At 43.2% G+C, this 13,671-nt stretch overlaps 1 protein-coding gene across 2 annotated transcripts; it reads left to right on the forward strand.

The window, feature by feature from the left end:
- The first annotated feature begins 1,869 nt into the window (after positions 1 to 1,869).
- Positions 1,870 to 10,846, forward strand: LOC134573429 (uncharacterized). Of its 2 annotated transcripts, none has more exons than XM_063433189.1 (4): positions 1,870 to 1,987; positions 5,373 to 5,706; positions 8,260 to 8,432; positions 9,642 to 10,846. In XM_063433189.1, the coding sequence occupies exons 2-4, from the start codon at positions 5,388 to 5,390 to the stop codon at positions 9,756 to 9,758; spliced, it is 609 nt and encodes a 202-aa protein (XP_063289259.1). In that variant the 5' UTR covers positions 1,870 to 1,987; positions 5,373 to 5,387; the 3' UTR covers positions 9,759 to 10,846. The 2 variants fall into 2 exon arrangements, with proteins under 2 accessions (XP_063289259.1, XP_063289261.1); XM_063433191.1 differs by lacking the exon at positions 1,870 to 1,987 and adding an exon at positions 4,685 to 4,731.
- Positions 10,847 to 13,671: the final 2,825 nt, after the last annotated feature.

Here is a 13,671-nt window from a genome sequence, read left to right on the forward strand (position 1 = left end):
GTGCCATATTAACCCTATTAGTTCCATATTAACCCTGTCAGTCTCATATTAACCCTGTCAGTGCCATATTAACCCTGCCAGTCCCATGTTAACCCTGTCAGTCCCATATTAACCCTATTAGTTCCATATAAACCCTGTCAGTAACACCTAACCCTGTCAGTCTCATATTAACCCTGCAAGTACCATATTAACCCTATTAGTTCCATATTAGCCCTGTCAGTAACATCTAACCCTGTCAGTCTCATATTAACCCTGCAAGTGCCATATAAACCCTGTCAGTGCCATATTAACCCTGTTAGTCCCATATTAACCCTACTAGTTCCATATGAACCCTGTCAGTAACACCTAACCCAGTCAGTCTCATATTAACCCTGTCAGTGCCATATTAACCCTAACAGTGCCCATTTTAACCATGTCAGTGCCATATTAACCCTGTAGGTCTCATATTAACCCTGTCAATGCCATATTAACCCTGTCAGTCCCATATTAACCATGTCAGTCCCATATTAACCCTATTAGTTCCATATAAACCCTGTCAGTAACATCTAACCCTGTCAGTCTCATATTAACCCTGCAAGTGCCATATTAACCCTATTAGTTCCATATTAACCCTGTCAGTCTCATATTAACCCTGTCAGTGCCATATTAACCCAGCCAGTCCCATGTTAACCCTGTCAGTCCCATATTAACCCTATTAGTTCCATATAAACCATGTCAGTAACACCTAACCCTGTCAGTCTCATATTAACCCTGCAAGTACCATATTAACCCTATTAGTTCCATATAAACCCTGTCAGTAACATCTAACCCTGTTAGTCTCATATTAACCCTGCAAGTGCCATATAAACCCTGTCAGTGCCATATTAACCCTGTCAGTCCCATATTAACCCTACTAGTTCCATATGAACCCTGTCAGTAACACCTAACCCTGTCAGTCTCATATTAACCCTGCAAGTACCATATTAACCCTATTAGTTCCATATAAACCCTGTCAGTAACACCTAACCCTGTTAGTCCCATAGTAACCCTGTCAGTGCCATATTAAACCTGCCAGTCCCATGTTAACCCTGTCAGTCCCATGTTAACCCTGTCAGTGCCATATTAACCCTGTCAGTGCCATATTAACCCTGTCAGTTCCATATTAACCCTGTCAGTGCCACATTAACCCTGTCAGTGCCATATTAACCCTGTCAGTGCCATATTAACCCTGTCAGTCCCATATTAACCCTGTCAATGCCATATTAACCCGGTCAGTCCCATATTAACCCTGTCAATGCCATATTAACCCTGTCAGTCCCATATTAACCCTGTCAGTCCCATAGTAACCCTGTCAGTCCCATATTAACCCTGTCAATGCCATATTAACCCTGTCAGTCTCATAGTAACCCTGTCAGTCCCATAGTAACCCTGTCAGTCCCATATTAACCCTGTCAGTCCCATAGTAACCCTGTCAGTCCCATATTAACCCTGTCAGTCCCATAGTAACCCTGTCAGTCTCATATTAACCCTGTCAGTCCCATAGTAACCCTGTCAGTCCCATATTAACCCTGTCAGTCCCATAGTAACCCTGTCAGTCCCATAGTAACCCTGTCAGTCTCATAGTAACCCTGTCAGTCCCATATTAACCCTTGCAGCATGCTCTCCCATCTGACAGTGCAGTTATAATCTGGGCATGTCCCAACATGTCACTTATAGAGGGGGCGTGGCTCTGGCATGGGATGACATAACGCTAGCAACGCCCACTCTCCCAGGGGCAGGTTCCAAAAAGGCGTGTCCATGTCGGTGGGCGGAGTCACCAAGTTGTGTGTTTGCAGATTGCCTGCTCCTGTGTTAGTAGCGATCAGACTGAGCTGGGAGACAGAGTGCAGGCTGGGATACACAGAGCTCTCTGCTGGAGCTTGGGAGACACAGAGCTCTCTGCTGGAGCTTGGGATCTGCTCTCATTATTAACACAGATCTCAGGGACTGCTGGATGTGGGTGCAGGAGGTAAGTACTGCCAGGGGTGCATGCTCAGGGGTCACTGCATGTCCTGTATCCCAGTTTGGGGGTGCTGTGGGGAGCAGGCTCAGGTTTGTTGGAGTTCAGTCTGGTTTTGGGGTGCTGTTTCCATGCATTGTATATTGGGGTTACTCCCCCCGTCCCCCAGGTGGGAATATTTTACCTGGACATGTTCTGCTTTCAGGGTTTGCAGAGAGGGTTGAAGGGAGGGGAGGGGGGTGCAGAGAAAAATCAGTGTCTGGATCCAAATTCTGCCCACAGAGTGCATTTAAGGTGCCTGGATTTCTGGGGTGCTCCTATTATGGGGGGAAGGGGGGCGGGTGAAAGTAATAATCAGGTTTGAGTTTAATTAATGGACATTGTGTTTGTAATGCTCAGTTCTGATCCATTTTGGGGGGTTACCCCATTTCCCCGGTTTTAGGGTGAATAGGGGCTGTGGCATGAGGAATTGTTTACTGTCTGTGCCTGAAAAGCCAGCACATGGGTAGCAAGGGGGGGGGGGGGGGGGGGGGAATGGTCAATTGAGGACAGATTCAGACATGGCAACCAACATACTGCATTACCTTCCTTATTTATCTACTGCATGGCGACCTGGGGTTCACAGAGAGGTACCCCAGCACTGCAGGGCTACACCTGCTATCATGCAGGGCATGCTCCTGTTAATCCAGCCATGAGGTTTTGGAAGACAAACTACATTCAAAGCGGAGCAGCCGGCACCTCTTAACCCTGTGTGTACCAGAGCACTGGGGACTCCTTCTTGTGCAGGATGGGGTGATTATAGAATCCTTATCTGATCCAACTGGCATCTAAATGGTTTGTTTCTGTCCAATGAGTCAGTTTTCTTCCTGGCATGTATTGGGGGGGACATGTGGAACATGTTGGGGGGGGGGGGCTTTGCCTTCAGCCTGCATTGGGCTGCCCAGTTCATGTAGCAGACAGGCAGTTTGGGTTATGTTCCCTGTCAGCACTTTTTGTCTCCATGCAGAATAGGGGTGCAGATGTGAATCTATATCCTTGCCCCCAGTTCTGATCACTCAGTGTGTGCCTTAGATTGGGGGCTTTGTAGATAACTGGAAGACTTTGCATGATACTTGTGTACAAGTAAAAAAAATCCCCTGGCACAAGAGGGGCACCATGCCCAGGGAGAGACCATTACTTCAGATGCTCCATTGTTGACCAGTCCTGCAGATGTGCCTTCCCAGCTGTTATGAACAGGATGAAGAATGCAGGGTCCTTGGATAAAGGAGGATACCAAGCTAGTGCCAAGACAATTTGGGATATGGTAATAAATTGGAGTGCCCAGTCTCGTGAAACTGACAATAAGAAGAATTAGCAGACCTCCAAAAATAACTAACATTTGCAAAGTTTAATGCATGCTGGCTGTATATTTCACTCAGTCCTTTGGCAGCTGGTGATGCGGAGATGCACTGTGAGGGCATCAGGGGTGCTAGGCTGCAGGTGTTGGCTATGTGAGTTTAATGCAGGGTTACAAGATTGGCATAGTTTACCTGGGCAGAGAGTGTGGTGTGTGAGATGGTCCTTAGACGTGCCAGCCTGCTTAATGTAGGGTTACTAGACTGGTACTGGGCACATAGGTTGGTTTGCAAGCTGACACGATTAGCTATGCATGGTGTGTGCATTGCTGCCCAATGTAGAGATAATAGACCAGCATCGTGCGTATGGGCTGATGGGGTGGGGTCTGGCATCATAGATATGCAGGAATTCATTGTATGTGAATTGTGTAGGGTACCAGGCTGGCATGTTAGAGATGGCATGATACAGGTATGTAATGCAATGTAGGTACCATGGTGCATGGGCTGGGGTGCTGGCATGAATGGAGTATTTTATATATGGCATGATGCGGGTAGTTACTGTGTGGGGTAATGTAGGGTACCAAGCTGGCACAGACTGTTGGATTGGCATGATGTGGCTAATGTAATGTAGGGTACCAGGCTGGCAGTCTCTTTGGCATGATGTGGCTAATGTAGGGTATCAGGCTGTGTGGGGGTAATGTAGGGTACCAGGCTGGCACATACTGGCATGAGGTGGGGTACCAAGCTGTGTGGGGGTAATGTAGGGTACCAGGCTGGCACAGACTGTTTGGCATGATGTGGGGTAATGTAGGGTACCAGGCTGTGTGGGGTAATGTAGGGTACCAGGCTGGCACAAACTGGCATGATGTAGGGTAATGTAGGGTACCAGGCTGGCACAGACTGTTTGGCATGATGTGGGGTAATGTAGGGTACCAAGCTGTGGTCACTGTGGGGCTACAGATGATCCCTATAAGGAGGCGAGGGACAGGTCTGTCGGATTGTTCCGGTGATTAGGAAGCAGACGGTACATTTCTTGGTGACTGGGAGAATCAGGCTGCTGGTGGAATAGAGCAGGATCGCATAATAAGCTGTCAGTGTGCTCACCCATTGTGTGAGTTTTACAGAGGGACGTCCTTATTTCATGATAAACATTACAGCACATGGTCTCATTCCCTTATTGTACTGCTCTGGCCGTGGCAGCTTACAGTCTGCGGGTACGAAGCAGGATCCTTCCAAATCTCAAGATTGAATAAGACCTCCTATCCCATAGAGCTTGCAATCTAAGAAGCCATTTTTTTGAGGATAGCCACGTTTCTTTTGTTTACATTTTCCTGTGTCATTTATTTATTTTTGAGGAGCTAGCAATCTAGCGTGCAAACGGGAGATCATCTCTGTGAATAAGCTATTCGGTGATTATTGGTAAGAATCCTAACCCAAGAAGCTTGCAATCAGTGGCAGTATGAATGGCATGTGGCAGTGCAGGGGTTAATTCTATTGTGACTTGTCGTTTGCTTGGCATTTGGAACCAGATGGTTTTTTTTTCTTCTTGTCGGCTCTCGTGACGTTCCGTGAGGACACGGATATGATCACTGAGTTTATATTTCACAGAAGGGAGCCCATGGCCCGGGCAGACTGTTTTTGATTGCACCTGTGTGTCTGGGAGGAAAGGGCTCCCTTGGCAGCCAGCGCATTGAGCGAGCCTTTGGTTTCCTGCACTCGAACTGAGCAATGGGTCATATAAGGATTTACACACAGCAGTCTGCAGGATTGTTTACAAACACTGGCACTTGGATAGCTGTGCTGCCCTCCTGTGGGCATTCCTGGTGAATGCCATCTGCACAGAGATCTAGGAATTGGAGACGGGAAGCTTATAAAACACTCTCTGCAGAAAATCCAGAGACTATATTTAAATGTTCATTGGCTTCTAGCTAAAATATAAAGAAAAAAATGTATATTTTCATTCATTTACTTTAGTGTGGGATAACCATCAAGCATGTTTTTGCCGTTATTTGATTTTTCTGTGTCACAATGCTAACCGTCCTTTATTTTCTTTGTGTCAGAATTAATATCCAGTAATGGCGCGACCACTCCACGACGGGAGCTCCTCTCAACCTGTAGGAAATATCCAGGTGGAGACAAACCGTGTCTTTCCATCCAATGTTGGTTCCTCCTGTGCTATTCGTGAACACAATCGCCCGCTGAGCCAGCACAGCACCCCGAACCCCCGTTCTTCATCCGTTCCGTGCCAGAGGACAACCACGACCCCCGTTAACCGCTGCCCAACCACCCACGAGACAGGGAACAACTGTGAACCTGGTTCTTCATCCTCAAACTGTGCCCAGAGACTCTGCCAGTTCCCAGAAGCCATCGCCAGAACAGCGATTCCCAATTCCAGTAAGTGACATCGCTGTGTTTATTAAACGATTGCCATATCCGCATGCTTTGTGCGGAGATAGAGAGCTATAAATGATTTATTTATTTTTATTTTTGCTCATAGTATTTTATTACATCTGCCTAAAAATGTCATTGGTCACATATTTTAAATCCACTTTTTTCCTAATTATAATGGCGACACAGATAGTGACGAGATATTTATTTTATAGAATCAACAGATCCGTCTCCTTTGTAGTTTTAGGTTGTAGCTGTGTTGGAGATCTTCTTTTTAAATAAATGTTTTAATTACACAATCGACGTGTTTTTGAATAAACCTCTATGGGGCTGTGTATTACCTTGAAAACAACAGTTGTTTGTGAATTACTAGAGCCTTCGACTAGCTGGGCTTTCACTAACATCCCAGGGGTGAACATTAGTCGTTACCGGCTGGAATGGTAGTCCCAGTAATTGTGACCTTTCTAGGAAGTGGTTAAACATTTCTTTAAAAAGTAAACCTGCTCTTGGCCATTTGTGGTCCGGAGTGACGTGACGACTATGTTTTGACTGAAGTGACCCTGAATGTCACCGCCTGTGCTAGTTCTCCCCCTCCCCTCCCTTCCACCCATCGCTGGTCTCAAAGACGGCAGACTGGGAGGAGTTAACAAAGGAAAACACTAAACAGCATATACACACAAAACAAGAGAGTAATAGCCTGGAACCAACTGAGGATTATTGCAGAGAGTGAATATACGCTGCAGTAGATGGGTGGAGCAGCCGTCCAGCAGGGTTGGTAGTGGTGAACAAAGGAAAACAACACTGAGTGTTCAACTTTAGATTGTAAGCTCCTCTGAGCTGCACATTTGCTTTCATGTTTTTGCTTCTACATTCCTGTTGTGCAGCGCTGTGGACTATGTTGGAGCTATATAAATAATAATATACTGTTAGTAGGGTTATGGGGCTGTTTGGTGTGTACAGGTGTGTTGATGTACTGCAGGAGCTGTGTGAGACATGTCCTGACATGCCTGTACCTCTGCTTCCTCTGCAGCAAATTTCAGGAAACCCCCTTTTACAGAGTCACTGGTTTGCTAGTTTCCTCACTGCATAAAAGGCCCCTACGAATCGGGTGCAGCTGGCTTGGGGTTTAGTCCAGCATTGAATCAACAGTGGATGATGGGATTTGTAGTTCAGCACTAGTTTGATGTGTGTGAGGATTATTTTATTCCTGTTTGATACAGTTATTCCTCCCCCCTGCGGGCTCCTTGTATCTGAATCCACTGAGAGGTTTTCCTGTGGTCTTCCAGTAGTCTCTCGAAAAGTGGCTGAGGGTGATGGGTGAGAAAAGGCTTTTGCCTTTTTTGTTTTTTATCGGAGAATACACAGAGGACCGGTTTGTCACGTGGACGTGTCCCCAGCGCTCTCTGCGGTCCCAAAACACACACACAAAAAAAGTGGTTTTATTCACATAGACTTTCACTGTCTGTTTTGTCCTCTCCGGGGAGAACTGACATTTAACTATACGTACACGCTGTAAGGGCATCTAAAACGGAATTGTGATATTTAGGCAAAAAGAGCTGATTTTGAAAAAGGAAACACATTCTTTAACCCTGTTATAGTCCACCTCCCCCCAAGCGATTTTTAACTCAAATTCCGATTTTACTGCAGTATAGTTGGAAGTTAATTGAATAAAATCCCTCTGTCTAGGACTGACCTCTTACCGGACCAGTTTTCCTGCCCATTTCGGAGAATTCTTTTTCTCATCCTGTTGATGAATTTGTCTCTCTGTGTATCTGTTCCACTCGCTGCCAGAATGTACCATCGCTTCGCTGTCTTCAGATATCTGAACGACAGCCGTGGGTGAGCTAGGAAACCTAGCAAGCTGGGGAGCTTTCTAATTCAATTTAAGGCTTCATTTAATTTGTAAAAAAAATCTCTCGCCAATTCCCTGTTTAGTGAATGAACCCTTTGGTCTTTAGCGGAGAAAGAATTGTTGCTTTATAATCCGTACTGTAACCCCAGCTGGAGTGCAGTTTACGGACGCCAGGGTATAGGTCACTGGTTATCGCCCCATGTCTGACGATTGTGGCATTAAAAGTTAATGTAACCTTTACTGCTTTGGAGTAATGATCTCCCCATAGAAATCCTGACAAAGTACTCAGAGTATAAACGGGAGAGTGACCTGATGGTACGTTTTGCTGCCTGAGTAATCATGGATTTATTTATGGGAATAAACTTGTAGCTTTTGCCTCCCCATTGTTTATTTTTTGTTAATTTTTTTTTTTTTTTTTTTTGCTGGTATCTACATCAGGGGTCACTTCAGAAATAAAACTATTACTATAAAAGGTTCTTAGAAAAGGGGGTGCCCTACGCGGGAGAGATTTTGGGGTAGTAGTACGTTTAAAACCAAATGCCTTTTAAGTTTTACTATCCCGCCAGTGACTGTGAAATGTGTTTTTATTTGTAAAAATTTGTTTATTTTTATTTTTTTTCAATGAAAACTGAATTTCCTGCTTTGTGAACATGTAGACAGCCATTGTGATAGCAGGAGACTTACCCACAATCCTCTGTTTCCATTAGGTGCCACACTAGTCGCCCATAGCGGGGATATAAGTATGGTTTCCATGCGCTCATTACGAGCTGATATCCCAATGAATGCACTTCCATTGGTGGAGGAGGCGCACATTGAACGCGAGATCGCCATCCGACTGCGCAGGATTGGGGACCAGATGAATGAATTATACCTGCAGAGAGTAAGTGTCTGGGCGTATTTCTATGTCCTATAATTGTGTGTATGTAATATAAGATGTGTTTACTTTTAGATATTTTATCTTCTCCTTGCACAGAGTTAATGTCACTATTTTTTAAACCCCTTCTTGATCAACCGCTAGACAGGGTTTTAAAGTTCCTAGCCATCAGTGAAAAGGGTTCTTGTAGATTTTGGAAAAGCTGCTGAAATTTCATAGCCGTAAGGGCCAAGACTCTGAGGTCCGGTGTTAAATGTAACCATAAACTAAGCGTGTAGCCCTTTGGCCAAACTTGCTTCCAGTGGGCTGCAGGCTAAAGTTCCCATGATTTTGATGCCAACCTGTGCCCTGCACAGAATTCTGGGAGTTGTAGGACACGCAGTTGGACAGGGCGCGCTGTACGCTGTTTCCCAGCAGTGACTAAGCACAGACTCTGCTTCTTTGCACGTTTTCTCATCCATAAGCAGAAGCCTTAAGCTGCGTGTTACAGCTTCTTCTCTTCCCTGGAGCTCTGCGCTGCCTCTGCTAAAATCCTGGCTCTTTATATACTAGTTACTATTAATAACCAGTGAGTCAGCCTGCGTGTTCACGTGCCAGTAGCCTGTCACTCCGCTCCTCCCACACCCCTCCCTCCGCACCCTCCCCAGGCACACATCTGCATATATTTGTTTTCATTCCTTAGAAATCTCCTCCTCCTGGGCTTTAACAAAATCTTCCTGTGTTTTTGTTTTTTTTGTTTGTTTGGTTTTTGTCCCCCCCATGCCCCCTCCACGCCTGGGTAGACAAAGGTTGAATCACATGTTACTGACTGGTTAAACCTTTTCAGTACACAAAAAGTTAATTCTCCCTCCCCCACTCCAGATTGTATTTTTACCCCCCTCTGTCTGCGTGTCAAATTTGTGACAATACTTTTTGTGTATTTTTTTTACACTGACTAAACCCTGCGAAATTATTCTATGAGAAAGTTACTGTGTCTGAGCTTGGGCAGATCCCTGTATACCGCAACGTGCCATGTGTCATTAATATTCTACGTGCAGAACATTCACTCATTATACTAATGTCATTCACGGGGGGGTTGAGGACCCTTTTCAGTGAGGTGTACTAAGTAACTGCAGCGTGGGGGGGTTTAAGTGAAAATAATCAGTCTTATTTGTAGTATTTCTAATTTGATGTGTACACACTGCAGCTGACCATCACCCAATCTCTCTTTTGCAGCGGCTGGCCGGCGAACGCCATTGGTGGAGGCCCTTGCGATGGCACCTCACTCAGTTCATCTCCGAGATCCTGGCCGCGCTATACAACCCCTTGCTGGACATTTTACCGCACAACTGAAGCTGTCATGTCTTGGTGGACAACCGTAGGTACCAGGTCAGAGAAGTAAAGATAAAGCGAAAACGGGTTTTTTTCCCCAAGGCGTCAGTATTTGCTTCCCTTGGGTTTTGATGCTGCTTCTGCGGGACGGAAGCTCGAGAACCGCACCATCTTGGATTGTACCACTAAGAGTGGGAGAGCGCAGGTTATAGAAGATACGCAGAGGGGTTATGGACATTGTCCAGCGTAATCTCAGTTTATCTTGTTGACTTTACTTTTCCACGGTGAAGAATACTTGACCTATCCGTTTCTTCTTGGAGAGAGCCGTTGGCCCTAAAGACTTATGTTGCAAATTTGGTCATGTTAACAGGGAGGAAGCCAATTTGTATTTCGATTTTTCTCCCAGTGTTTTCACGAACAAGTGTTGTACGGGGGAGGTATCGGAAGTGCTATCAACTTTTTCTAAACAAAATGTACCACATCTTGAAATGCATTACGAAAATGACTCAAGTTCGGTTGTTTTTGTTTTCCTTTTGTACTTGTGGAAGTGATTTAAATACGGGTGAATCCAAAAAGCAAACAAATTTATCTGAAGGCCCCTTGCTGAAGCAAATGGAAAGCAGCAACCTCCCACGTGTTTTAAGACCTAACGCAGGGAGGGTTTCAAAGATACTTAATGAAAAGTTTTGCTGTAATTGGTGGTGAACATGAACCGTTAAAAATAAACTGTCCTTGAGCTGGGTACTGGAACATCACACCGTGCAACATACTCCAGGTTTCTTGCCCTGACGCCTATCTGGTGATACACATTTGTGGCTAGAATGGGTAATTTTTCTGAGCCATATTAAATTGCCATCCTTGCCGATTTCTAACTAAGACAAGCCATAGTGACACAAATTGTGCGGTTTGATCCATGGGCCCTATTTGCATGTTAGCGGTTCGGATGCTGTGCCAAGTCGGTTTGTATACATTACATTCAGCATGTTTCTATTATGCTGATACAAACTCCTTCCTCCCTGTAAAATGCGCTCCTCTTATCGACCAGACCCATAGCCTAATATCCTAACAGACATTAAAAAAAAAAGCACTTAATCTTTTTAATAAAATCAGTCGCCTAGTTCTGCCTTTTTTTTTTTTTTTTTGCTTTGAGGCAAAACTTAATTTTCTTGGCCAGAGAAAATAAATTTGGGTAACTTTACAGGATGATGTAATTTTATTTCAATGCAACTATACATATTTTATTGCTGTTATAAATTAAAATGTGTTTTTCTTTTTTCTCTTAATAAAATTAAAATTGGTTTTAAACCTCAAGAATTTTTGGGGTTGTTTCCTGCAAGATTAGATTTTTTTTTTTTTTTTTCTTCTCTGGCCTTCACTTAAGACAAAAGAGAACATTTTCTCTTAATCCTCTGACATTTGGTACATGGTTTCAGTGTGAGGAGATGACAATTCATGGGATTTATTTATTTTTATTTTTTTTGGACAGGATGAACTTTATATAAAAACTGGTGCTAATCATCCTAGTTAAAAGGGAGGGGTTTTATTTTTTTTTTTTTTTAATTTTCAATCTATGGTGCGATCTCATGGTGCGGAGGACATTGCTAATGTTTGATGCACTGGTCCATGTGTTGAAGGGTCACCTTTAACCGAACCTGTGAATAAGTCTAAGACACTGGACGTAGCAGCCATTACCTCTTCACCACAAAAGATCCCAACTTTTTTACGTTTCCCATTTGATTGCTCCTCATTTTTAGACGTTTGTAGCATTTTTGTACTCCAATGCACAGGACAGAACAGGGAACGCACTTTAAATTTCGTGCAATTAAAAATAAATAACTCTGTGAGCAAATGACCACAATTTGAGATATAACTGTGAATATAGCAAGTCCGAACTGGATATTTGGTGTTTTTTCTTATTTTTGTAGGGTCTGGTCTGGACTTTCTCTCCTCTCACATTTTTCCCCACTCTGTCGACAGAGTGTTTAAGCATGCCAATGGCCGTTCAAGCGCTTCTCTCTTCCGCAATGCCGCCCCACCCACTTTCTGCTTTTCACTCCGCTAATTTAGCAGTCTGCCGCTTCAAGTGGGAGGAAGGGTGTATTGTGCACAAAGAAATTTAAATGCCTTTTTTTTTTTTTTTTCTTCCTACTAGAAAATGTCATTCTAAGGCTTGATATCCCAAGTTTTTCACCAAAGTGGCAGTTTTCGCAATTTAATAGAGAAAGTTTAAAAAAAAACAAAAATGAAATAAATATGTTTTTTCTTGGAGAGATCCATGAAGATTAAAAGTTTAAAAAAAAATTATTTAAAAATTTGATGAATTTATTATTTTTTTTGTACAGTATGACAAATTTTTCTATATTTTGTTTATTATAGAGTTACAGAAATAAAAAAGGATGGCGATTTATTTATTAAAAGCCCACATTCATGCTGATATACCAGTTGTAAGGTTTTTCTTTGGTTACTGCCCCCCTTCCAGATATCTGACAACCTTAACAAACCACCTATGGCTTGCTTTAAACAAATACATTGACACATCACTAGCCTAGACTTGGTGGGCTACGTACCTGCTGTGCATACCACAAACAAAATTGGTCCCTCGAACTAATTGTGCATGTCTCTCATCTGTCTCGGCAGTCATTAACCTGCTTGGGGCTGATGGGAGATGTAGTCTGCCAAAAGTTGCAGGGCTGTAGTTGGCCCAAAAAAGATCTTTAAAAGGTCTCAGAACTGGAATACACGGGGGCAAGATGTTCATAATAAAGGTTTTTCAGAGGCGTGGGCTAAATATATATGTAAATATTGTACATCTTTCTATTGTAAACATCCAAATTTTTTTCTGTACATTTGTGATCGCGGTTTCTTTTTTGTACATTGATTTTTGTATTTCTTTTCAATAAAATTTGGATTCAAGCTTATTTTGCATTTTTCCTTGTTTTTTTTTTTTATATTTTATTTTTATTCCTCTCAAACTGCAGCAGGTGGATCTGTCCCTGCCCGTCGCTGAGATTATTATTTATAAAGGTTCTATATATTCCGTAGCACTGTAAGTGGTTAAACGAGACACAAGTAAATTTAAATTCAGCTTACAGAAACAAGAGGGGATTAGACTTTATCCCGTGAGCTGACACTCTAAAAGGAAGTGGGTTAAAAACAAACAAACGCATACATTATCTGGAGGGAGGATTTAAAGCGACACTGTTATTAAATTCCCAACCCCACCCAGTGATTGTTTCCATTTTTTTTTTAACTTGGTAAACCTTAGCCACGCTTTGAAAAACTCTGCTGTACTTTTTCTTTTACCGATACAGCCGCTCGGTGGATAGAGCTCTCCAAGCAGTAAAGTCACCAACGCTTTTCAATAAAATGAGAATCACTAAGTTAAGCATTAAAAACTTAAAGAATGGATTTCCTGGTTAAATACTTTGTAATTCTATCATAAAATAAAGTATTTTCGGGTACTTGGAATGGGTGAGACATGATTCTGCAGAGAGCTAGAACAGTCCTGGGTTTGACACTTGAATTGCCATTTTGTTGCCATCTTGTTGTGAAATGATTATGGAAAATGCCGAATTATCAGTGATAATGATTGGCAGGACATATATCTGGGCTCGGTGCTTTGTGTTCTGGGAAAAGAATTCCGAACTAACAAATTATTTTAAAAATAATAGAATCTTACCTGAGTTTCCACACACAGAACAATGTTCTATACAAATATAAAGGAATCTTGGCGTGCTAATCTCTATTAAACAACAAAAAACTGACTGTTTCCTGTATACTAATCACTCCTTCATCCTAATTGGTGGTATATGAAAAGTGCTGCAGCCTCTGAATGCTACATACTGCAGGGAAGCACCCATCATGCACTGCCCATCGTTCTGTAGAAGAGATGTGTGCGGTTTATTTAACTCCACTGTCACTGTATGGGTTGGTC

This window comes from Pelobates fuscus, chromosome 9, assembly GCF_036172605.1.
Source record: "Pelobates fuscus isolate aPelFus1 chromosome 9, aPelFus1.pri, whole genome shotgun sequence".
NCBI lineage: Eukaryota > Metazoa > Chordata > Amphibia > Anura > Pelobatidae > Pelobates > Pelobates fuscus.